Below are 26,914 nucleotides of genomic sequence, written 5' to 3'. Positions count from 1 at the left end.
ACATTATTTTAAAGCAGTCTTTTGTCTTCTTCCCCTGTTGTATTGGGATATAAAAGTATATGAAAAATGGGCTAGAGAGATGACTCAGTGATTAAAAGCATTGCCTGCTCATCTAAAGGTCCTGAGTTCAATTCCCAGCAACCACATGGTGCCTTACAACCATCTGTAATGAGATCTGGTACCTTTTCCTGGCCTGCAGGCATGCATGAAGGCAGAATACTGTATACACAAGAAATAAATCTTTAAAAAAAGTATATGAAAAATTAAATGCAGGCATATTTATGGTATTCATGGTAACTCCCTCCTGGTACTATCCTATGCTACTTTTATTATTTTCACTTGTGTCTTCATTCTCTTTACTTATGTTCTAATTCCCATATCCCTACGTCAGTACGTGGTATACTTGTCAAAGATGGTCCTTGATATACTGACCATTGGGAAGTCCGGCTATACCCAAGGTGTGTTCCAGTGTGAGATGTTCTCCCAAAGGGATGTAGCAATGCTGCTCCTCTTCATAAGAGAGCCTTCACAGCTGGGCCCTGCTTCACTCTGCTAAGGGAGTTTCCTAACAGAGGTGTCCAATGCTTCTCTGTTACACCAAACTAGGGGGTTTCCTAAAAGAGATGTCAATATTTTTTCTCAGCTTCAGTCCAATTTGTTACTTCTCTGATTCACTGGAGTTGATGGGAAGCTGTTGCAGAAATATTGCAGTCTCTGGTGAAGAGTCGCTACTTCTACTCTGCTCCTTTAAGGGGGTTTCCCAGCAGAGGTAACCAAAGCTTCTCTATTCCAATCAACTACAGAGTTTCTGATCACTCCAGTGAAAGGTCTTCATTCAAAACTCATTCAAGGCACTTATTTGGAAGGGAAGAATCCAGGAGGACTGCCTCTGCCAGAGCAGAAATAGGCAGATGCCAACTGAACATGTACTGAACTTATATAGGACTTCTTAGGGGCAGAGTTTTCCCAGGGAGAAAATTCTCAGGGTGGGAACTGGTTAGATGTTAATCCCTGATCTTGAACAATTCAGAGATTGGCTGGATTTCATGCCCAGGTGTTGGTAGATCTGGAGCTTAGAGATTAGCTGGTTTTATGCTCAGGTGGTCAAGGGTAGAGTGTGTTTCTTTGGCTCTTGTTTCAGGGCCAAAATGTGCTATTTCATTGGCCCCTTATAACCTCTAGAGTCCAGTTTCAGATTCAGGTGTTTCTTTTATTGGCTCTGGATTCAGGAACAAAGTGTGTTTCTTTGTCTTGGTTTTAGAGTCAGAATGTATTTCTTTAGCTGGCCCATTTGCCCTACACATAGGGCTTCATAAATTCATTTAACCATGAGTCTATAAGTACAAGCAGTATAAAAAAGACATCATAATGCTTGAAAAGATTGTTAACACTGTCAAATTTATTTCTACAGAAGAAATAGTCTTGTCTTGTAGGCAAAAGATTCTTGTTCATCGCTGGTTGCCCAGACTCGAAAAAAAGTCACACAGAAACTATATTAATTAACACTGCTTGGCCTATTAGCTCAGGATTCTTGTTATTGCTGCATTCCTATTATTTCATATTTTATCACAAGACTTGTGGTTTATCAGTAAGGTTCCAGGGCATCTGTCTTTTTCAGCAGATACATGGAATCTGACTCCACTTTCTTTTCTCCACTATCTCTGCTTGAAATTCCTGCCAAGCTCTATTCTGCCCTGCCATAGGCCCAAAGCAGCTTCTTTATTAAACAATGGTAACAAAATACATGCACAGCATACAGAAGGGAAACCTTTCACGTCTAATGTAATATACAAAGATTTTAACAGATTGTTGCACACAAAAAGTTTTACTCCTGTATAAAGTACAAAACTTTATCACACTGAATACATTCATAGGGTTTCTCTGCAGTATGATTTTTTCTCATGATTTAGATTATTCATACATGCAAATGCTTTACCACACTGATAACATTCATAGAGTTTATCTCCTGTGTGTCATCTTTTATATATTTGAAGAGTACAGTGAAGTGCAAAGGCTTTACCACACTCAATACATTCATAGGGTTTCTTCCCACCATGTGTTAGTTCATGTCTTTAAAGATGACTATGACAAACAAAGCCTTTAGCACACTAATCACATACATAATATTTCTCTCAAGTATGGGTTTTTTTATGTTTTCAGAGATTACTATATATGCAAAGGCTTTTCTGCATTGATTATATCCATAGGACTTCTCTCCAGTATGTGTTCTTTCATGTGTTTGGAGACTACTGTGACATACAGAGGCTTTGCCACACCTATTACATTAATAGGGTTTTAACTCCAGTATGGGTTCTTTCATGACTTTGTAGATGAATGTGCTGTGCAAAGGCTTCACCACACTGATTACATTCAAAAGGTTTCTCTCCAGTATGGGTTGTTTTATGCTTTCGGAGACTACTGTGATATGCAAAAGCTTTACCACACTGATTACATTCATAGGGTTTCTCTCCAGTATGGATTCTTTTATGTCTTTGGAGACTACTTTGATCTGCAAAGGCTTTACCACACTGATTACATTCATAGGGTTTCTCCCCAATATGGCTTCTTTCATGACTTTGTAGATGACAGTGCTGTGCAAAGGCTTTACCACACTGTTTACATTCATAGGGTTTCTCCCCAGTATGGGTTCTTTTATGTTTTTGGAAACTACTGGGATATGCAAAGGCTTTACCACACTGACTACATTCATAGGGTTTCTCTCCAGTATGCATTCTTTCATGACTTTGAAGATGACCGTGCCGTGAAAAGGCTTTACCACACTGATTACATTTATAGGGTTTCTCTCCAGTATGGGTTTTTTCATGTGTTTGGAGACTACTGTGAAATACAAAGGCTTTGCCACACTGATTACATTCATAGGGTTTCTCTCCAGTATGCATTCTTTCATGCATTCGGAGATAACTGTTACACACAAAGGCTTTACCACACTGATTACATTGATAGGGTTTCTCTCCAGTATGGGTTCTTTCATGACTTTGTAGATGAATGTTCTGTGCAAAGGCTTTACCACACTGATTACATTCATAGGGTTTCTCTCCAGTATGGGTTCTTTTATGCTTTTGGAGAGTACTGGGACATGCAAAGGCTTTATCACACTGATTACATTCATAGGGTTTCTCTCCAGTATGAGTTCTTTCATGAGTTTCAAGATGGCCATGCCGTGCGAAGGCTTTACCACACTGATTACATTCATAGGGTTTCTCTCCAGTATGGGTTCGTTCATGATTTTGAAGGTAAATGTGCCGTGCGAAGGCTTTACCACACTGATTACATTCATAGGGTTTCTCTCCAGTATGGGTTCTTTCATGCATTTGGAGATTACTCTGACAAACAAAGGCTTTATCACACTGATTACATTCATAGGGCTTATCTCCAGTATGTATTCTTTTATGTTTTTGAAGAATACTGGGAAATGCAAAGGCTTTACCACACTGATTACATTCATGGGGCTTCTCTCCAGTATGTGCTCTTTTATGCATTTGAAAAGTACTGGGAAGTGCAAAAGCTTTACCACACTGATTACATTCATACGGCTTCATTCCAGTGTGTGTTCTTTTATGTATTTGAAGAGTACGGTGACGTGCAAAGGTTTTACAACATTGATTACATTCATAGGGTTTCTCTCCACTGTAAGATCTTTTATGCATTTGATGATGACTGTGATTTGCAAAAGCTTTACCACACTCATTTTCTTCATAGAGTTTCAATCTAGTATATGTTTTTTCATGCCTGTGAAGATGACATGCAAAGGCTTTAACACATTGAGTATATGCAGAAGTTTTCTCGCTAGTTTGACTTTTTTTCATGCCTACAATGATAATGGTACATGTGAAAACATTACTACATTTAATACATTCTTGAATATTTTTATCTGTATTAATTAAATTTACAATTTAGTCCTACTTTAAAGAAGAATTATATGTTAAGGTTTTATCACCATATTTACATTCTTGTTTTTCCCCTTCATTAAGGCTTGCTTTACATCTTTGAGGATAACTGATAACAGCCGTTATTACATGGTTCACATTTACAGAATCTTTTTTTCTGTATGAGAATTTTCATGTATTTGAAGAGAACTGAGAAAACTCAGAGCTTTACCACTCTTATTGCATTTATCACATTTCCTATACTGTGAGTGATACTACATTTGCTAAGTGAACTAGAACAGAAGCTTTTACACAGTCCTAGTACTAATGTTGCTTTTCTGAAATGTGAGCTGAGATGTTGATATATTAACAATGAGACTAGAAAACCAATTACTTGTATACTTGTACATCAAATTCAACATGTATACTCAACATGGGGACTGCTACATATCTTCTATTTGTTCTGAGAGAGAGGTATATTATATTTCTTCACATCCCTATGCTCATGTGGCTTGTATCCAGAGTAACATATGAGATACTTAGTAAAGGAAGAATAACAAATATAAGGCTTCCACATTGAATTCACAGTTTGACTTTCTGTCCTCATAGACTTGTGGTATATGGATTAAGGACTCTCCACAACAGCTGCCCCTCGATTTGTGACTCTAACTACCCTCTCACTAAACTTTGCACAGTCACAAGTATATGTGTTAAACTACCCTTTCTATGTACTATTAGTATAATACAGAAATTTACAGATATACGTATCAATATTTCAAAATGAATATCTTTCATAATATGAAATAAATGCATTGACAATTTTACAGTATGGCTCTTATTGTCTTACAATTCAAATGGCAATACAAGTTAAGACCTTTCCTTGTCTTGGGATGGAGGGATGGCTCGGAGGTTAAGAGTACTGACTGATCTTCCAGAGGTCCTGAGTTCAATTCCCAGCAACCACATGGTGGCTCACAACCACCTGTGCCCTCTTCTGGCCTGCAGACACATATGCATACAGGACACTGTATACATAATAAATAAATAAATCTTTAAAAAAAAAAGACTTTTCCTTGACTTCTTTCTTAAAAGAATGACTTGCAAATGCAGTTCACCTATCTGAAATTAAGGAACATGATTTTGTGAGAATTTAATAATCATCAATGCAGTATATTATTTACATTGTTGCTTTGGTTTAAAACATATAGGATACATTATAAATTCTTCAGAGGTACATTTGTATCAGCTTATATATGAAAATTACCTTTCATGTCTTCTAGAACTTTGACAAAGTTCTTCAATATTATGGTCTTCCCAAATGTATCCTAAAACATAATGCCAGAAAAATATATGTTATATATTAAAAATTGTAAAAAATTATGGACCATTTGAAGCAAACCTTAAAACCATGCCTGATTTCTTTACCCATTCTTCTTTCTCAATCATATTATAAAAGAGCATCATTATCCAATGAACAGTTGTCCCCTAATTTAAAACATAAAAGATGATTCAGTCTTACCTATAGTAGTGAGGTTTCTGTAGGTCTCCACCATCACATCTTTGTAGAGACTCTTCTGGGAAGGATTCAGCAAAGTCCATTCTTCCCAAGTGAAGTCGACATGCACGTCATCATAGGTCACTGCATTCTAAAATATCCCATACATGTGTACAACAGAATGCATGAATTGACAACACTATAAATATATACTTCTTTGATAGTATAGTCATATAGTTCTGGTGCTCCCCATACTTATTCCATGACATAGACATCATAATTTAATCACCAACTCACTTTAGAAGCAAACTGAATACAAAGTTCACCTCTGTCATTTCTGAATCCATTGAATGGGATTATCACCTTGCAATAGAAATGCCTACTAACCAACAATGAAAGATATGTAAACAGATCAACAGAACAGAGTACAGATAAGAGAAATTGTATGAATGATTAATTTCTAACTACAAAAAAGAATAATAAGACGAAAAAGCTGCATGCATTGAATCATGCCTCTAATCCTTGTACTCAGAAGGCAGAGGCATATATATATCCCTGTGAGTTGAATCCCAGCCTAATCAATGCAATTCCTTCTAGGGCAGCCAGAAATACATGTTAATTACATGTTTCACATGAAAAAAAAATCAATCAAACATGAAAGTCAGAAATAACTCATAGGTTTTTGCTGAAGTTTCCACAAACAGTTATGTATTCACTTCAACTCTTTATTCATTTACCAGAAACCTGAAGTGCCCCAATTTAAACTGCAACATAAATAAGATTTTACTAAAGGCACTGGATGTTTAAAAAGTTACAAATGGACAAATAAAAATAATGGCAATTAAAATGCTGATTACAAATAATCAACACAGAGCAGGAAAGATGGCTCAACAGTAAAGAGACCTCCTGGTCTTGCATACAGGTTGACTCAATGGCTTACATGGGGGATCATAACTATCCAGTATTCCAAATTCAAGGTTTCTAGTACCATCTTTGATCAATGTAAGGACCAGGTACTCACATGGTGCATATCCATGCATACAGGTAAAGTACTCTTTTTAAAATAAAAATTCAAAACAAACAAAACAGGCAGGAAGAAGGTTATGTACCTGCAATTCAAGGACTCAGAAGGCACAGGCAGTATTAATGTAATGAATACATGCCATCCTTGGAAACAGAATGATGCCCTCTGTCAAATTTTGAAGTTCAAGATATGGGTGAAGCTCACTACAACAGCATATGCTTGATAGGAACAATATAAAAACAAAAAGGAAAGGAATGCTGGCCCACCTTTAATCACAGCACTTGGGAGTCAGGGTCAGAGGCTCTCTGATTTTGAAGTCAGCCTGGTATATAGAACTACTTTCAGGACACCAAGAACTAGAGAAAAACATTGTCTTCAAAATAAACAAACAAAAATGCTACATCCACGGCTGTCTCACCAGTGTAGCAGAAATGCTGACTGGATGGGCAAATATTGCCGGAAGGATCAGGATCCGCGCTTCTCGGAGTTGAGTCCTGGGCTGTCCCTTGGCAATCAGTTCTGGTGTAATGCTACCTGAGTTGCCATTTGTACTGACTCGACCTGACTGTACTTGGTGCTATATGTCTGTCTTTTCCCTTGTCTGTGTATTCTTTGTGATCCTTGCATATTGCCAACAGATCAGACTATTCCAGGCAGTTGCAGATACAAACAAGACTGCTGAGGACATTTTTGAGTTTTGACCCCTATTCATTAAAGCCTTTAAAGAAATAGCCAGTTCTGGAAATAGGGAAGCCATTGTTAAAATAATTCCTTAATGATGTGGAGCAAAAGGAGTTGCTCTTATCAGGAGAAACCTTAGAAGGCTTCTGCAGGAAAACAGCTGCAGCAACACTGGATGTTTGCCTGAGAATTACACGCAGGAGGCCTATGCAGCCTTCATTATGGCCAGAACAAACCTAGGCTAATTACAACATCTGACCCTGAGAGTCGGGGAGGGAAGAAAGTTGAGATTTATGGTATAAAACTAAACTAGATTCAGACAAGTTGGAGATCACATCTTTTAAATTTCCTAGCAGAAAGTTTTCCCAGGAATATAGTGGCCTTCTCCTCTCACACCCCAAGATATTCTGAGCGCAAGATCACTTAGCCCAGCCAGCCACCTGGTACAGACTGGGCGAAAGCCCTTGTGCCCAAGTCAAAGCATTTTCAAGGATTCTTTTTGTAAACTATGCTATTTTTTTATGATCTGATGATGTATACCTTTGCCAAGTTCTTTGTTTGTAATAATATAAAAACTTCACACTGAATAAGTAAAACACAGCAGCATTTTCAAAAATACATTGAGATGGTCTGTCTGTCAATTCCTCTGCTGTATCCTGAAATCTTCCATCCTTCACCCTGATTCCCTCGTGGTCTGAATGGCTCCCCTGAGCCGGTCCGTAGCACAAAAATACATACAGTAGGCTACCAAACCAACTGAGCACCAAATAGCAGTTAATTCTACTAAGTCTCATTTGAGTTAGTGATAGTTTATGATGGTGGGGAAGTTATGACAGCAAAAGAAAAGCTGACTGATTAGTTTCAACCACAACACAGTAGGCACAAAGAACAGGAAATGGGTTGAGGCTAAAGAAACTCATATTGTGGGATTCCCTTCTGGATGCTGAGATTATCATTGGTTAATAAAGAAACTGCTTTGGGCCTACAGCAGAGCTACAGGACAACTCTTATGCGGGTTGGGAAAACTAAACTGAATGCTGGGGGGAAGAACACAGAGTCAGAGAGAAGTCATGTAGCCCTGTCGGAGACAGACATTGAGAACTTTACCTCATAAGCCACAGCCACATGGCAATACACAGATTAATAGAAATTGGTTAAATTAATATGTAAGAGTTAGCCAATAAGAATCTAGAGCTAATGGGTTAAGCAGTAATTTAATTAATATAATTTATGCATGATTATATTCAGGATGAGCAGCTGGGAACTAACAAGCAACTTCCCACACCAAACTGGTGCCTACATGGCCAACTAAAATCCACTTAAAATCTTAGAGAGCTAAGAAAGGAATTCTAGATACTAAAAAATGAAGTTTAGCCACATTTCTTTCCCCAAATGGGCTTTGCTTACTGGTGACAAACTTTGGCACCTTTAAGAGAGGTTTTCCTGATTTAGAGGTAGCAGAAAAAAGGCTGCACCATTTTGAAATGTCAGCTTTCTGGGCTGTGCTGTCAGCACGAACTCTAACTCTTTCTGGAGGACAAGTTATGGGGTCTGTGAGAAGAATGCTAATGGCAACTTAGACCCTGTGAATGCCTGAAAATGGGGCAATGTACATGGCTCTCAGAGGTAGCAAATGTGCCTCTGCCATGTTGGACAGTGTGGAGCAAGCAGGCAGGTCATATTTGTTCTACCAATGGTACAGCTTAAGTTCATAAGAAGTGCTTAGCATTTTAAGAAGTGCTCCAGAACAGAAAAGAATTACAGATACACAATAGGACAGATTCATACATAAAAGAACTCTAAATGAGACTCAGTGTGTTTTAAAAAATGTACATAGAACTGGGAGAGAAAAGAAAAATAATATAGAGAGTTATAAAAAGAAGTAAATGGTTTATAAAAAATGAAATGAAGTCTTTAAAGAGACAGAGTACAGACAGTCATAAATTAAAAGAGTAAAGAAAATAACATAAAAAGTAAAAAGTAATAGAATAAAAACAAATAAGCCATGTAAAGATGGACTATATACAGAGGGTCTGGATTATGTATATTATTGTGTTTTCTTTGAACTTTTTGACTGTAAAGGAGCTAAGAAACCAACATATATAATTTAAAGGTATACTATCTTTAGAATTTGGGTCTAAGAATTTGTTGTTTTGGAAAAGAGGTTCTTCTTTTGTTTCCACAGAGAATGAGAACCTGTGGATTCCTTCCAGACTAATGTGGCTTGATGAATCAAGACCACCCAATAGATCACTGTGAATGTCCCCAAAAATTACTTCACCTAATAAAAAGCAAGAAGCAGTTTGGAGAGACCTATACCCGTATTCCCAAATACTGTTCATAGATGTTTGTTTACATTTAAAAGGGGATATGCTATAGAGATTTGCATTAGTATGGATCTTGGTTTATTGATACAAATTTAAGGTCAATTGTATTATATGTATTTCTTCACTTGATCAAGTTATAGTATTTGTGCAGCTCATTTAAAAATGTGATGTATAATTAAATTATAGGTAAATAGAGAGTCATCTATAATAGTAATAGTCAAGTTTGTACTCATGTTAGTTAGATTTTCTAGCTGTACAGAGTTGTATTTCAGATAGATAGGGATTCTTCAAATATTTCAGAGTTTCAGAATATGGCATTTAAAATATTTTAAGAGCTTAAGACTTTTCATGACAACAAAACACAGCTGCTCCTGATGGCACCAATCTACTTTGAGAGGATGATGGATATCAAAGAGGCTCCATATGAAGTTTGTTAGCCATTTGGGCAAGAAACTGCTCTTGCTTGGACTGCTTAATGTACTGGACATGCAGGACCCACGGGAGAAATGACTGCTGAACTTGCCTAAATGTGAGATGATTCTTCGGGGTTCCTAATTCATGAAAGAGTCTGTCAGACATTTTGCAGGACACAGAAGACAGCAACTGATGGGCATTTTCATTGCAAGGCAGAACAGGTGTTCAAATTTCCTCCTTAATGGAAAAGTCTGTCAGATAATATGGGCCTGTGGGCTGAGGACTGGATGCCCCAACAATATAGAAGAACTTGGGTGACTGTCTGGTCAATGAGATGTCTCTGTCATTTCCAGAGTTTTGGAAGTTGCCTAGAATATACTTCCTAATAACTTAGGTAATAGTATATCCTTCTGGAGTCTTTGGTGAAGTTGAAGAATTTTGTAGTTATACTTTTCTTTAGTTATGATAAAAGATAAAGTAGATATAAATATTGTACTGTAATTCTTGTATGATACCTGTTTTGTTATATGTAATTTTACTATGTCAAAATTGAAACCTTCCTTTCCATTTAAAAAGAAAAGGGAAGGTGATTTGGGATTCCCCTCTGTATGCTGTGATTATCATTGTTTAATAAACAAACTGCTTTGGGCCTATAGCATAGCTATAGGGCAGAACTTAAGTAAGTGGGGGGAAAACTAAACTGAATGCTGGGAGGAAGAAGATGGAGTCAGTGAGAAGTTATATAGCTTCACCAGAAACAGATGCTAGAAGCTTTACCTCTTAAGCCACAGCCATGTAGCGATACACAGATCAATAGAAATGGGTTAAATTAAAATGTAAGAGTTAGCCAATAAGAAGCTAGAGCTAATGGGACAAGCAATGATTAAATTAATACAGTTTCTGTGTGATTATTTCAGCACTGAGCAGCTGGAAACAAACAAGCATCCCTCCTTACTATATCATATCACATCCCAATGAGAAATTGCATCCAGAAAGGCTCTTCCTACTAATAGTTTCACAAGCGATCAAATGAAAGTTACAAAGAAGAGGCACATGTTAAAATACATCTTCCTTCAATCAATTACATTCTGACCTGGGTCATTATATGCTCATGGTCATCCATGAAGAAAATTAATTTAGTCACTTCAATGATACTCATAGTCTGTAACAGGCCCTACACTGTTCAAATGTTCAAATTCTCTTTTGATGCTTAAGGCAATCACTAGACAGTGATTTGTTGACAGAGGTTTCTGTCCTGCCTGGTCCCATAGTCATTCGGTCCCAAAGAAACACACAGAGATCTACATTAATTATAAAGTGGTTGGCCTATTAGCTCAGGCTTCTTATTAACTAATTCTTACATCTTAGATTAGTACATAATTCTTGTCTGTGTTATCCACATGGCTTGGTACCTTTTATCAGTGAGGCATTCTTCTCTTGTTTCCTCTGTGTCCGGGTGACAACTGCAGACTGAGCCATTCCTCTTCCCAAAAATCAACTCTTCTCGTCACCCCACCTATCCTTCCTGCCTGGTTACTTGTCAATCAGCATTTTATTAAACCAATACAAGTGACAAATATTTATAAGGTACAAGACCATTGTCCCACAGCAAGTAACATCTTGCAAAAATCAGAAAACAAGTTATATCTTTCCAATATACAATGGTGCAAAATACCATTCACACTCCAAGGTAGAAAAATAGAGACATAATGAGGGAAGATTGAACAAAGACAAGACTGAAGCATAGCAGGACAAAAATCAAATCCTGTAGCTCTGTCTCAGATGCACACGGTTTCAGTTTCAAAGGGATTAGATGATCCTATCCCTGCATCTTCTCATACATCTCTCTCTTTGGTTACTTCCACTCCCTATATTCAGTTAGTTCTCCATAGAGGATGTCTTATAATTTAGGGATCTCAATATCTTGTGGTATCAAAATGCAACCTAGGCAGTATCAAAATACAACCCTTGCTGTTGTGGAAAAATATTGTAAGATGTGTTATACTTATTTATGTTGTGAAACAATTGTTTCAATGATGCAAATATATGTTGCATTCTTTTATGTTGCATTTGTTTAAATCTGTGAAGCCGTGATACTGGGCTGATCTAAAATACCTGTTTGGCCTAATGAAAAATCAAGAGCTTGTTAGGAAGAATAAGAAAGGCTGGAAGGCAGAGAGAATAAATGGGAGGAGAAATCATGGAGGGAAAGAGGAAGGATGACCAAGAAAATAAGAGGAAGGCATGGGCCAGCCACTCAGCTACACAGCAAGCCATAGAGTAAGAAGTATAAAAAATTATAGAGAATAGAGAAAGATAAAAGCCCAGAGGGAAAAGGTTGATGGAACAATTAGTTAAGAAAAGCTGTTTAGAAACAAGACAACCTCAGACCAGAAATTTATTAGAAATAATAAGCCTCAGTATATGTCTTTTTTTTTGAGAGCTGGGTGGAGGCCCCCAAAAGAGTAAAAACAACAACAATAATAGGTTTCATTCTCACAGCTTCATGGAATGAATTCTCACAATCTCTTCACTGGGTTTCTGACTCTGCCAAACATGGATGCCAGTAACAATGCTGAATTGAAACCACAAACTAAGAACCCATTACCTTAAATTTTGATTCTTTCTATTTCCAGGACTAGCACATGGTAAGTGGTCATAAAAAGTTTAACTTCTTAATTGATAGACACTAACACACTTGGACCACAGGTGTAGCAAGTTTTGTAAGAAGTTGCTTGCTAGGACTAGGAATCACTTTGCTTACTCCTTACATAAATTGAAAGTTTATGTGAATGGAGTCTTACTCTTGGAGCACCTTGTTAGATTTCCATTACATGGCAAGGGCCTTCTCTATAATAATAAGAAACTCCTTGAAAATCCCTGCTTGTTTCAGTAATTGGATGCCACCTGAAACTATCTTTAAATTTTCATTTATATCAGCCCCAAATGTTTTCTTTTTATTGTAGACCTAAATGAATCATCAGGAATAACCTTCCAACTGATCTAATATTTCATTTAAGGAATTAGCCCATTATTTTTTAATTTTGCTTTACTAAATTTCAAGGTCATAGACAGAAAAAAATTTTGGAGCCAAAAGTATCACACAAATGACCCCTAACTTAATCTGTTATAGAGTCTATCATTTCCAACTGAAATCCTATGATCTCAATCTCTACTTTCTGGCATTTCTCTTAACATTTCCATCTTCCTGGTCCTACAAGAACAGCCAATTTAGTTCTGTGTACTACTTTCTATATTTTTTGCCACCTAAAGTCTAGATATCTTCTATACTCTTTCAAGAGACATTCCAGGTTCTGCCTAACATCAATGTTACTTTTGGTTTTCCATTTTTTGTTCTAACTTGTACTTATGTTTCTCTGATTTAACCCTCTAACCAAAAGCAGCTCAGACAATGAGTGGGGTAATTTGACTTCATCATTTTCAGAGTTTAAAATAGAAAATCAATCTAATAGTTGAAGGCAAAAATCCATGGACAAAGATTGTTTCCTGGCTTTCTCTTTTGCCTAGTCACTGTCTCATTCATGCTAAGATAGCTCCCTTTTGTAGTCCAAGTCCAATTTCCTAGGGATATTGCCATCCACAGTGGAGGAGCCTTCCCACATCAATCATCAATCAACACAATCTCTTCCAGATACAGCAGTCTATGGTTTTTATGAACAAAGCCACTATAAACACAGTTGAGCAAATGTCTTTGCAGTAGGATCTTTTGGTATATTTCTTAGGGATATTGCACCCTCAGTGGAGGAGCCTTCCCACATCAATCATCAATCAATACAGTCCCTCCCAGATACAGCAATCTATGTCTGTTATGAATAAAGCCACTATGAACACAGTTGAGCAAATGTCCTTCTGGTAGTATCTTTTGGGTATATGACCAAGAATGGTATGGCTGGATCTTAAAGAAGATTGACTCCCAATTTCCTGAGGACTGCGTATTGATTTCCACATTGGCTGTACAAGTTTGAACTTGCAACAGCAATGGATCCCTTGTTACATGTCCTTGCCAGCATTAGCTGTCACTTGTATTATGGATCTTAACAATTCTAACAGGTGTAAGATGAATTTTTGGTATTAATTTCCCTGATGGCTAAGGATGTTGAACATGTCTTCAAGTGTTTCTCAGTCACTTTAGATTCTTTTATTGAGAATTCTGTTTAGAGGTGTTCCCCATTATAATTGGATTATTTGGCTTGTTGTTGTCATCTACTTTCTTGAATTTGTTAATATCCTAGGTGAGGAAACCCAGAATCACATAGAAAAATACAATATTTACTCAATTATAGGTGGATATTATCAGTTAAGTAAAGTATAATCACAGTAAATCACAGTACAATCTACAGACACAGAGAGGCTAAGTAACAAGAACAGCTCTAGGGGAGATGCATGGATCTCCCTGGTAAGCAGAAATAGAATAGATTTTGTGGGTATACTGGAGGCAGGGGGGGATTGGATGAGGAAGGATCAGGTGAGTGAGGAAGGAACAGATTGGGATAAGACACAGAGAGGTGACTGTAATAGGGGAGCTTTTAACAGGGGATGTGGAAACAGTGCAGTGAAAACTTTCTGGAACCTATAAATGTGACCTTAGTGAGGATTTCTAGTAATCAAGAATATGGAGGCTGAACTAGCAATCTTCTGTAACCACAAAAAGCTCCCAGTGGGACTGGGACAGCAAGCCAACTGCAAAACATTCAACCCACAATTGTACTACCTGCAAGATATGCTGGGGCACTGGTGACGCAGAGCTTTCTTAGTGGCCAATAAATGACTGGTCTAACTTGAAGCCCATGCTGTGAGAGGAAGCCCATAACTGACACTGCCTAGATGGTAAAGAACTAGAACTTGAATGGTTCAGAGAACAAGGGTAGAACCAAATAAAGCTAACCTAAAAAAAAATACCAATATAGTGATTCATAACTAATTCCTGTTATAATCATAGGTTGGTACTTGGCCTACTCATTATTAAAGAGGCTTCCTCCAGGGGCTGATGGAATCCCAAGGAGAGATTACTACCCAACCATTAGCTTGAGCTCTAGGACTCTTGTAGAAGGAAGGTGTGAGTATTGTAACATTCAGTGGTTGAGGAAATCAGGAGAACATGGCCAACATAAGCAACTAAGAAGGGCACATAGTGGCTCAAAGAAACTGATGTAGCAATCACAGAGTCTTCATGGCTGCATACATGCTATGGTTGTTTAGTTTGGAATGTTTGTGAATCTTACTGTAGGAGTCATGGTGTCTCTGACTTTTTTGTCTGTTCTTAGGATCCTTTTCTTTCTCTTGCATTGCCTTGTCTAGCCTTGAAAGAAGCGTTTGTACCTAGTCTTATTGCACCTTGGTATGATCTATTTGGTTGATATCCTTGGGAGGTCTGCTCTTTTTGAAGGGAAAAGGAAGCAGTGGAGCTGGGACAATGGGGATTTGGTGGGGGAGGGACTGAAATGAGTAAAGGGAGAATTCAATCAGGATATATAGTATGAGGTCCACCTTCCCGACTCGAGGTCTGGGCCAGGGTATATAAGACCTCTCCTGGAGGCGGACCTCTCACTGCTGCTCCCCTGGACAACTTGGTAGTCTGCTAGTGGGAGGTCCTTATCACCCTCTCTGACTCAGTTTTCGCGGACCACTTCAAGGACTAAATATGCGTGAGTGCATCTCCATCCATGTTGACCAGGCTGGTGTCCAGATCGGCAATGCCTGCTGGGAACTCTACTGCCTGAAACATGGCATCCAGCCTGACGGCCAGATGTCAAGTGACAAGACCATTGGGGGAGGAGATGACTCCTTCAAAACCTTCTTCAGTGAGACAGGCACTGGCAAGCATGTGCCCCGGGCAGTGTTTGTAGACCTGGAACTCACGGTTATTGATGAAGTTCGCACTGGTACCTACCGCCAGCTCTTCCACCCTGAGCAGCTCATCATAGGCAAGGAAGATGCTGCCAATAACTATGCCCGTGGCCACTATACCATTGGCAAGGAGATCACTGACCTCGTCTTGGACAGAATTCGCAAGCTGGCCGACCAGTGCACAGGTCTACAGGGCTTCTTGGTTTTCCACAGCTTTGGCGGGGGAACTGGCTCTGGGTTCACCTCCCTGCTGATGGAGAGGCTCTCTGTTGATTACGGAAAGAAGTCCAAGCTGGAGTTCTCCATCTACCCAGCCCCCCAGGTTTCCACCGCTGTGGTTGAGCCCTACAACTCCATCCTCACTACCCACACCACCCTGGAGCACTCTGATTGTGCCTTCATGGTAGACAACGAGGCCATCTATGACATCTGTTGTAGAAACCTCGACATTGAGCGCCCCACCTACACTAACCTTAACCGCCTCATTAGCCAGATCGTGTCCTCCATCACTGCTTCCCTCAGATTTGATGGAGCCCTGAATGTTGACCTGACAGAATTCCAGACCAACCTGGTGCCCTATCCTCGCATCCACTTCCCTCTGGCCACATATGTCCCTGTCATCTCTGCTGAGAAAGCCTACCATGAGCAGCTTACAGTAGCAAAGATCACCAATGCCTGCTTTGAGCCAGCCAACCAGATGGTGAAATGCGACCCTCGCCATGGTAAATACATGGCTTGCTGCCTGCTGTACCGTGGTGATGTGGTTCCCAAAGATGTCAATGCTGCCATTGCCACCATCAAGACCAAGCGTACCATCCAGTTTGTGGACTGGTGCCCTACTGGCTTCAAGGTTGGCATTAATTACCAGCCTCCCACTGTGGTACCTGGTGGAGAGCTGGCCAAGGTCCAGAGAGCTGTGTGCATGCTAAGCAACACCACAGCCATTGCTGAGGCCTGGGCTCGCCTAGATCACAAGTTTGATCTGATGTATGCCAAGCGTGCCTTTGTGCACTGGTATGTGGGTGAAGGTATGGAGGAGGGGGAGTTCTCTGAGGCCCGTGAAGACATAGCTGCCCTAGAGAAGGATTATGAAGAGGTTGGGGTCGATAGTGCTGAAGGAGATGATGAGGGTGAAGAATATTAGCCCCTGTGGTGCACTGTCTACCCTTCATTGTCTTTTCTTTGTCTTTGTGTGAAACTGTCCTAAACTGTCAATAAAAATGTTTCCAGTGCAAAAAAAGGATATATAGTATGAGAGAAGAATAAGTACAAATACAAATAAAAATGCATTTAGTCTAAGTTCAATGATCCTTATAATCTGTAGCAGACCAAACATCACAAATATCCAAAGTCTCTTCTGACACTTAAGACAATTTCCTGACTGTCACATGTTGTCAAAAAAATAAATAATTATTTACAACATATAATGGCACAGGACATATTTCCATTCATAAAAAACAAGAATGTGACTGTGTTACACCTCCCAACTTAGGCAGACTCATGTGTATGTCACACCAGTCAGAAGAACAAATAGGCAGACCATAAAATTTCCAAACTCCCTACATTCCCACAGACACAATCGTCCAGCAACCCTAAAGCTGTGACCCCCCCAAAACCATATACCCACCCCTATGTTAGATGCATAACCTCTGCTCAAGTGCAGGCCACATCAGCCAAAAAAATCCAGGTAGGAAAACTGAGGTGAAGACTCTGCTGGATCAGAACCTATGTCAGTCACCAGAAATTCACATAGGTTTCTTGTCTGTGTACCTCCTCCATTCTTTTAATAATCCCACAACACTATCCCCAATATCACTTCCCTCCTCTTCTCTGTGTTGTAGCCTAAATCTTGGTTGGAGACCCACACTCCAAACCTCTATGACATCTTTTGGTCAGTGAATAGCTAAGCTCTGTTTTCTGACCCCAAACATGCTTTTATCAAAATATGATCAAAATATCACACAACACCCAGCAACCTCTCATACAGCACACTTTTGCTACTTCCACACCCTTATGCAGTTCTCCAGGGCAGATGTGCCATAGCTTGGGTATCTCAACATCCTGTGGTCTGAAATGTGACCCAACTTCATCTCCACCACTTCATGTAATGAACTCTCACAATCTCTTCTTCACTGGGGCTCTGACTCTGCCAAACATAGAAGGGCAAAATAGTGATGACCTGATCACAAAAAAAGAATCCATGACCTTTATATTTTGCATCTTTCTTGATTTCTAAATCAGTATGACATAGATAATTCAGCAAAGATTTGATGTACCCTCCCAAGCATGGACCAAATTTGCTGCATGCTCTATATGCTGTTGCTCCTGGGACAAAGAATTACTTTGTGTACTCCTTCCAAGAATTACAGGCTTAGTTAGATGCAGTCTTACACTTGGAGCATGTTTGTAGGATTAATGTGCAGCCAGGCTCTTCCTTTTAATGGTGCTAAAACCTTTGATAATCTCTGCACCTTTCTCACCGCTAGACTATCATCTGAACCTACCTAGTATTGTTTTTCTTAACAAAACACACTTTTCTGATGTGGGATGTCCCTCTGAATGTGGGGAAAATGTGTTGCTTTTATTGGTTCACAAATAAAGAGGTTTTGGCCTATAACAGAGCAGAACATAGCTAGCTGGGAAATCAAAACAGATACACAAGGAAAGAAGGTGAAGTCAAGGAGACTCTCAGAGCTGCAGGAGGAACAAGATGGGAGGTAACAAGTCATGAATCATGTAGCACAGTAGATATATACAAAATATGGGTTAATTTAAAGTAAGAGCTAGCCAGTAATAATCTGAGTCATTGACCAAATATTTATAATTATTATAAGCCTCTGAATGGTTATTTGGGAGCTGGCAGATGGGAGGGAAACTTACAGCTACACTTGTCATCTCTTCTCATTTATTTCACTGTAGACCTGAATGAGTCATCAGTAATAACCATCCAATAGAAGCAGTATTTTGTACAAGAAATCAGTTTATTCCTTCGTAATTCTGCCTACATACTTTCTCAGGACATAGAATAAGAAAGATTGGGACAAAAATATCACACAAATGACCTCTAGATAATTTTTTCATGAAGTCTTCTAAGCACCTGTGCTTGTGTACCAAGCTAAGATCACCTGATGGTACCACAAGGAATGAAGCCAGACTTGGGCTAGAAAGGACACAACAAGACAAGGCTGTGGCTGTTTTATTGAGGACACTCAGACTTTTTGTTTATCAAAATAGAAGAAAATGGCAATTTCTAGGATCAATACAGTTGTAGCTTCCAGGATGATGTGGTATTCGCTTCTGTAAGCTATGAATATGTTTTATTCCCATTGGTTATTTTTTCAAAAAAAACTTCTAGGGCTTATGGCAGCAGAAAATAGACCAAGGTGTGAATTCCAAGCAGAGATAGAGAAGAAAAGAAGGCAGAGTCATGGGATGCCATGTACCCACTGAAGGAGACAGATGCTGGATGAATCCTTACCAGTAGGTCACAGCCATGTGGTAATACACAGATTAGTAAAAATGGGTTAATTCAAGATATAAATGTTATTTAATAAGAAGCCCAAGCTATTGGATATGCAGTCTTATAATTAATACAATTTCTGTATAATTAGTACAAGTCTGGGCAGTGGGGAAATGAACAAGCACCCTCTATCTATACCAGGATATAATGAAGTTTTCAAGCTATACAGCATACACAAGATTAATATCTAAGTTCAATTGTCCTGTTAAGCATTCATGATTCCTTGACTACTAAGGGATCATAAAAAGAAGTACAAATCTGCCTGAATGTTTCACTGCCCGAGGGCATGCAACAGTCTGTCAGAAACTGGGAGGTATATTGTGACCCAGGAACCATGGACTCTCACTTGAAAAACCTTGACAGACAGGGGTCTCTCAAGGCAGTTAGGTCAGGCCAACGCCATGGTTCCCTGAAGAGCCTACTGCCCACTAAAATCCTATGAACTCCACTGTCTGCCATTACTCTCAACATTCCCATCTTCTAGGTCCTACAAGAGCAGCTGATTAAGCTCTTTTTCCAGTTTTCTGATATCTTGAGCATTTTTATAAAGTCAACATTCCCAGGTCCATTGCAGCAAAAAAATCCTTTTTGAGTCCCATTTTGGTTCCAACTTTCTTCTCTGTTGCTGTTATTAAATTATGCAATCAAAAGCAACTCAGGTAATGAACATGCTTATTTGCTTGTTAACCTTATTTCACAATTCATCCTTATGACAGCTTAGGATAGATACTCAAGCTAATAACTAAAGGCAAAACAAGTGGAACCATTGATTTCTGACTTTCTCTCTTGCTTTGTCAGTCTTGTGCTCAGCTAGCTCTCCTATCAGAGCTGCTTGTTCAGAGATATTGCCAGCTCAGTGGAAGAGCCTTCCTATATCAATCAAAATCAAAACAATCTCTCTCAGATAACTTAATAAGGTATTCTGATCTAGGCATACTCTCAATTGGTATTTTCTCAGATCAGTCTAAGCTATGTCATGCTGATAGCTGAGGCTAATTAGAAGAAAGAGGCAATAATATACAAGAAGGTTTTAAAGATCCAAAAGCAATGTACTAATTATATCAATCACTTAAGGAGCAAAAACACAAACATGAAGATAGATATGCCAGGAAATGGAAAGAGGCAACCATCTAAGGTAAAGAAGAGAAAACTAAAACTGTCTCTCCACAGAAACTTCCCAAACCAACAAAAACTCAAGGAACTCATACCATGAGAAATCTGAATACAAAATTGTTCAGACCATTATTTTCTAGAAAATATACTTAGATAACAATGAATCAAAAGCAACATAGATAGGTAGCACTGACAAAGACATATTATGCACCTTTAAATAAAAACTACAAGATTCTAACCAAAATCAAACTCCAAGAAATCACTAACCAGCACTCATCCTATACACTTCAGTTCTTTATACTTTATCAATAATAGAAAATGGCTTGGATGAGGAGGGCTGTTCCGCCAAAATTGGAGAGATTCACTTGAAACCTTCTCATGTCTTAACTTCATAGAAAAATAGTTTTGACTACTAAAAAAAAATCTCATCTTATGATTAAAAAAAGTATGTCTGTAAGAATCACTTAGACACCATTTTGCTCCCACTGATTGATGATGGCCTGTAAGTCTGCAATCAGAGTGAGGAAATGAAAACATTTTAAAACAAAATGCAAGATAACAGATTTTTAAAGAATTCGTGGACACATAAAGCAACTTGTTTTACTCTATTGCTTTATAAGTCACAAGCACTTTAGAAAACAAGTTTATTGCTATTTTTTGCATATGTTTGTGCAAGAGTGAGAATGTCTTCCATATGAACACAAGTAACACAAAAAAGAGGGGTTCAGATGTCCTGGATCTGAAATGGTAGACTTATGAGCCTCACAGTTTAAGTGTAGGTATCTGAACTCAGGTCACCTCCAAAATGAATATGTGCTGAGCCACCAGCCAACATCCATAATAATGTTTATCCAGTTAACCAAAAGTCTTTCACAGATTAACAATAAGAGCAATAATACCTAAAAATAAAGAAGTAAATAAATGATCCTTGGAAACATGATGCATCAATATTAAGATGATGTGTATGTTAAATTTGCACCATAAATTAACACAGTACAATGATAATTCCCAACAATTTATAACAAAAAAAAACTGATTACAAAGCTACATTCCTATTGGAAGCACACAGAGTAATGAGTGGGATTATTAAAAAAAACACAGACTGACATAATATGACTTCTTTCTGGGTGGTGGTGGCACACACCTTTAATCCCAGCACTCAGGAGGCAGACACAGGAGGATCTCTGTGAGTTTGAAGCCAGTGTGGTCTACAGACCAAGTTCCAGGACAGGCTCCAAAGCTACAGAGAAACACTGTGTTGAGGAAAAAATATTACCACAAAGCTGATCAATCAAGAATGTGTATGATATTTGGGAAAGAATAAAGAGAATGGAGAAAAAAAGTCAAGAACAAAGGCAGGAAAATATAGTCAGCAATTAATCAAAAGACCAAAGGAAACTTAGTAAGGAAACATGTGATCTTGACCAATGTTACCCAGTCAACTATGATTCTATGTGTATAGAAATTAAATAAATAAAGACTTCACAATTTTCCCAAAATTATCTCAAAGTGACCTTTAAACTGTTCTTTCTGACCCTTCAGCTACTGGTATTTCTTCCAGAGAGACCCCATGCTCTAGAGCCCTCTCTGCAAAAAGAGATGATCTCCTGCTATGGTTCTGCAGTCCCTTAGACCTCTGTGTTTTCAGGTAAACCCAGCCCCACTGATGCCCAATCCAAAACAATATAAAATAATTTCTGCATCCTGTCATGTGGATTATAGCACAAGATACAGATTCTGTCCTTTCTACCTGCCTGACACCATACACACCTAGGAAACCTCTGCAGCTCAGAAACTCCCTTTGTCCCCTGGAACTAAACATCAATGAATCACACCATTGCAGCTGGTGGTAGCAGAAAGTTAGAAACATTTAAATCATGCATTGCTAAATCAACATCACTGTAGTTCTACCAGCTTTTAAACTACTTAAAACATTTATAAGACAAACTTGAAAGTAGACTGCAATATTCAGAACTTCTAGACACCAGATTATCAGTTTTCAAATTTGTCTTCTGACTACACACCATAGGCATGGCTCTGTGTGTACACTGGACAGTGAGATTACAAGCATAATATCCTACCATGCCAGAGCTGCAGTCTCCCTCTTCCCAGGAAATCCACACACAGGGAGCTCAGAGGACAAGGAAAACTGCCCAGGTCATTACATAGAGCAATAGAACCACAGCCTAGTGCATGGTCCATCCAAATCCCAGCAGAAATGACAGATCAACAGATCTTCTCTGAACACCTTACACTCACAATGGCATAGCTTGTGGTCTTCCTTACAACTCATTACAACAAAAGTAGAGAAGAATCCTGGAAAGAACATGCAAGCTACCTGCCTCTATTATCCTGATTTCTAAGACTTTCCAGAGTCCCTCATTGGCTAAAACCACCCTGCTGGGCCTCAGAATATTATCAGCTCCCATAATGGGTGATCAGAGATCAAATGACTCTGACAGCACAGTACTTCCTGCTCTGCCCTCCCAGCCCAGTAGACAGGGCCTTAGTCTAGAAAGTTTGCATTTTAGTACACATTCACCCAATTTCCTGTGGCATACCCTGTTCCTCATCCAAAGCACAGGGTCCTTTATTTGCACATTCCATTACATACTCAATGTGTAGTGTAGCCAACCCATTGCCTCATACCTGTGAAATCCTGCAGCCAAACACAAGTCACAATTACAACTGGTGTTAAAGAAAAATGGGCCATAAAATAGAAGATAATAAGGGGTCATGGTAAATCTTGGGGACAGGAAAGAGAATGTGGATATGATATAATCTCAAAAGATTATTTTGAGAAGTTGAAAAGTATGGCCATGTGCTTCAGAAACAAGGGATTTATATTAGAGCACATCAAAGATTTCTCAAACCTTTTATCTCGGTGTATATATTTAAAACCAGTAAAATAACAGTCCTGTGAGGCAGGGCCACATTTTACTCAGATCTATTTTGGTTGAACTATTGTAATTATAGCAATTTGGATTCATGATAAGTATGGTTCTTTTTTAAAAAAATGAATTTGTTTTATTTTGTTTATTTGTTATGTATGCAATATTCTGTCTGTGTGTATGTCTGCAGGCCAGAAGAGGGCACCAGACCTCATTGCAGATGGTTGTGAGCCACCATGCGGTTGCCGGAATTTGAACTCAGGACCTTTGGAAGAGCAGGCAATGCTCTTAACCACTGAGCTATCTCTCCAGCCCTAAGTTCAGTTCTTTATCCAGATTCTTTATTGCCCGGAGTGTTGACATCAAGAAATGACAATCAGGACATTTGTGGAGCACCAAAAATTGATTACCTGGTTCCACCTTGCTAATCTCAACTACTGTTGATGTAGGAAAGTTCTCAACCACTGTCCTTTCTCTCCCTTTCTGCACTGTGCATCTACCAGCTTCAAGCTTGACCTATGTACTCACCCTCTTCATCTTTAATCACACACTGAAAGTCAGAGAGACAGGAGGTCACTCACCACCTGGTTTATTTTTCCTTCTCACTGACCAGTCAAGGCCCAGTCCTGAAGAAGTTGAAGAACTATCTACCCAGCACTGGGCAGCAGAGACAGGATTAGGTTTTCAAAGCATTTCTCAATTACATAATGTGAGGCAACAATATCACAAGCTCATAGTCTCCCGCACTCTCAACAAAGCTCAGAGGCCAAAGGCCATTACCCAAGTCACCACGAAGAACAATAGAACCTGTCTGGCTGATGGTTCATCCCTGTCCAAGCAGCTCTGACTGCTCAGCCAACCTGCTCTTCCTGGTCTCAGGACAGTCGCTCCTACATTCTCCATGGCATAGCTTCTGGTCCTCCTTACATCTCTGTACCGCAGAACAGGCGAATTCTGGAAAAACCTGTAAACTACCTCTAGTGCTCTGAATTGCCAACCAGAGTCCCTCTAGGACCACCCAGCTGGGCTTCAAGACATTAGCAGTTACCCCACTGGTCTAGCACAGATCGAATGTCTCAGAAAGCAAACATCCTCCAGGTTTGTCCTTCCACACTATAGTCAGACAGGACCCTAATCTGGGAAATTTGTAGTTTAATAAAATCTTCCATTCTCCCAGAGCACTTTCTGTTCATCCTCCAAGGCACCGGGTCCTGTTTCTGGTCTGTGGACCCATGAAATGGTCAGACAGGATATTTATGGAACATCTAAAATTGATCACCTCACTCCTCACAGCTAATGTCAACTATAGTCACAGCAGGAAAGCTTTTATCCTCCTTCTTGCCCATCCTTTGTCTGTTGTGACTACACTGGCTTTACAGTTAGTCAGTGAACTCAATTCTTACAAGGGTCCCACTTCACTTGTAAATCCACAGTAAAATCTACAGAAATTGGAAGATACTCATTCACTGATCCATCTCTCCTTCACACAGACCAGTCAAGGTCCAGCCTGGTAGGAGTTGCAGGACTGTCTTTGCAGCACTACGTAGCAGAGGCAGGATTAGGAGTTCACAGCAATTCTCAGTTACATAGTATGATGCAAGCCTGAGCTACAGGAGACATTAATCTAAAGCAGTTGTTCTCAATCTTCCTAGTGCTCTTTAATACAGTTTAATACAGTTACTCTTGATGTAGTGATCTCCCCACCTATAAAATTATTTTCAATGCTATTTCATAACTATATTTTTACTACCATTATGAATTATAATATAAATATCCATACTTTCTGATGGTCTTAGGCCAGTCCTGTGATAGGTTCATTTGATCTCCCAAAAAGAGTCATGGCCAACCCGGTTGAGAATCACTGCTCTAAACTGATATAAATAAATAGATGAATAATTAAACAGCACTTAAAAAATGGAACGAAATACAAAAACTTTGAAACATTGGAAAATAGAAACAGGGAGATTATAATAGCCATGCCATTGGAGAAAATGAAATCTAAAAAATGATAATCAATAATTGACTTCTTAAAATGATAAAAGAAAACTATAATTGAACACTCAGTGACACTGACTTTGAAACAGAGTAAGCACTTCCCAGGTAGGGAAAATGCCACTAAATAAAGTAATGCATGACTTTGTCCCATGTAAAATGTTAGCTGCTGAATGCTATAAACTGACACATAGAGTTACAGCCAATGGCCTGTATCTCAAACATCTGAGCTGACTTCACTCTGTCAACCAGGATTGAACATTATCTGCATGAGAGAGTTCACTGATTGGAAACTAAATACTTAGGAGTTCAAGCTCTCCTCCCTAAATTGTACACCCACCAGTGTCTGTCTTCATTCACAAAGAAGGAATTGATGCATGACAGGAATTACATATTAAGTCTCTCACTGTGCCCCATCAGGTCATACTTTGTAATGGACACCCCTGCAGCCCACAGCCTTAAACTTCAGTCTAAGATCTAGCTATTGTCCAGTGTGTTTACCCCCTCCAGTGTACACAGTACACCATTTCTACTTTTCTGGTCTGAAGGGAGAAGGCATCCTCCACATGCAAATCCTTTTATTGTTACTGCAACGGATACATTGCAACATAATCCCACTGTTATGACTCAAACTAGTAATTTTAGAGCTCCAGGGTGCAGCATGCTTGTAATCTAAGAATGTACGATGGTTAGCCAGGAGGATAGCAAGGGCAATGCCCTGTGGGGCTGCAGACGTTTACATCAATCAGCACAGGGGACACTTAGTCACAACTGCTTTCCTAAAAGCTGAAAAATGTAGCCGTTCTAGAATTGTTATACTCCTGGCCCACAAGGTTGTGACACTGTAAAGGCCCCAGAGCAGCAGGTCAGAGGCCTTTGATGAGGAAGTGGGTCTTCTGGTTGTAAATCATGGTTGTCTCATTTGTTATAGGAATGTACCTTAATGGCTGATTAATCCTGCTGAACAAACATTTGCATCTCTTCATACTAATCTCTAACAGGCGTGGTGTGCATGCCACTCATCTTTGGATATTTGGGATGCAGCCCTCCCAAAATTATACTCACTTAAATTATACTTTGTGTGACTTAATTTCTCCTAAGTACCGGTAAATCCTTATACCATTAATTCTATTATCAACTATACTCATCTACATCACAGTTTAGTAGTGGAGCGCTATTCTACACAGGAGAAACCATTAACAAACCGCACGAAATTAATTACAGATGAATCCCAAATGTAAATGTCAAAAGTGCAGAACTCCTGAAGACCCAGGAGAGACCAGGAGTCTCCGCGTTTGGCGAATGTGCTGATATCTCTTCACATGCGACAATATAAGCACGACAGACACCTCCATCTGCGGCTCCCAACGCTCTGCTCTGTGCAGACACAGCCCGGCAGTGAAGGGATTCAGAGGCTGCCAAAAGAGAGCTGCAAGTTTAGGAATACTGAGGTAGGAAGATGCTAAGCTCTGTGTCTATCCGCTCGCTCCCACCCAGCCACCACACCTGCCGCGAGCTTCAGCGACTGCTCCACCTAATTTAGAGACTGTGGCCCCTCACTCGCCGAGCCCGGCAACTCCTCCATCTGTGGAGAGCAGCCCCTCACTCACCATGGTGCAGCCGCCAAGCTGACAGGTTCTCTGCCCAAAAGAGAGCCCCAGACGGGGTGCCTGAGGGAGCTGAACTGGAATGGAAGTCCGGT

The 26,914-nt window shown here is 39.4% G+C and overlaps 1 protein-coding gene and 1 pseudogene across 4 annotated transcripts; one reads left to right on the top strand and one right to left on the bottom strand.

Annotated features, from left to right (window-relative positions):
* Positions 1-1,379: 1,379 nt before the first annotated feature.
* LOC125393075 (uncharacterized) lies at positions 1,380-26,914 on the bottom strand. Of its 4 annotated transcripts, none has more exons than XM_048423162.3 (5): positions 26,823-26,914; positions 26,562-26,627; positions 5,407-5,533; positions 5,152-5,212; positions 1,380-3,750 (listed from the first exon to the last, which is right to left on the bottom strand). In XM_048423162.3, exons 1-5 carry the CDS (start codon positions 26,823-26,825, stop codon positions 2,280-2,282), a joined length of 1,728 nt encoding a protein of 575 aa, XP_048279119.3. In that variant the 5' UTR covers positions 26,826-26,914; the 3' UTR covers positions 1,380-2,279. The 4 variants fall into 4 exon arrangements, with proteins under 4 accessions (XP_048279119.3, XP_087759908.1, XP_087759909.1 ...); XM_087903782.1 differs by having other exon boundaries at positions 26,562-26,641; positions 26,823-26,907; XM_087903783.1 differs by lacking the exon at positions 26,823-26,914 and having other exon boundaries at positions 26,435-26,574.
* On the top strand, positions 15,388-16,855 carry LOC125393081 (tubulin alpha-1C chain pseudogene; annotated as a pseudogene).

The sequence above is a fragment of the Myodes glareolus genome, chromosome 2 (assembly GCF_982192425.1).
Source record: "Myodes glareolus chromosome 2, mMyoGla1.1, whole genome shotgun sequence".
Classification (NCBI taxonomy): Eukaryota; Metazoa; Chordata; class Mammalia; order Rodentia; family Cricetidae; genus Myodes; species Myodes glareolus.
The sequence above is the reverse complement of the archived record's forward strand: the minus strand, read 5'-3'. Positions and strand labels throughout refer to the sequence as shown.

Bases quoted from the DNA above. Each gene is read 5' to 3' on its own strand.
- LOC125393075 (XM_048423162.3), bottom strand. The intron at 5,213-5,406 runs GTAAGACTGAAT...ATTATGTTTTAG, and splicing joins CAGAAACCTCACTACTATAG to GATACATTTGGGAAGACCAT. The intron at 3,751-5,151 runs GTAATTTTCATA...TCATCTTCACAG, and splicing joins AGTTCTAGAAGACATGAAAG to GCATGAAAAAACATATACTA.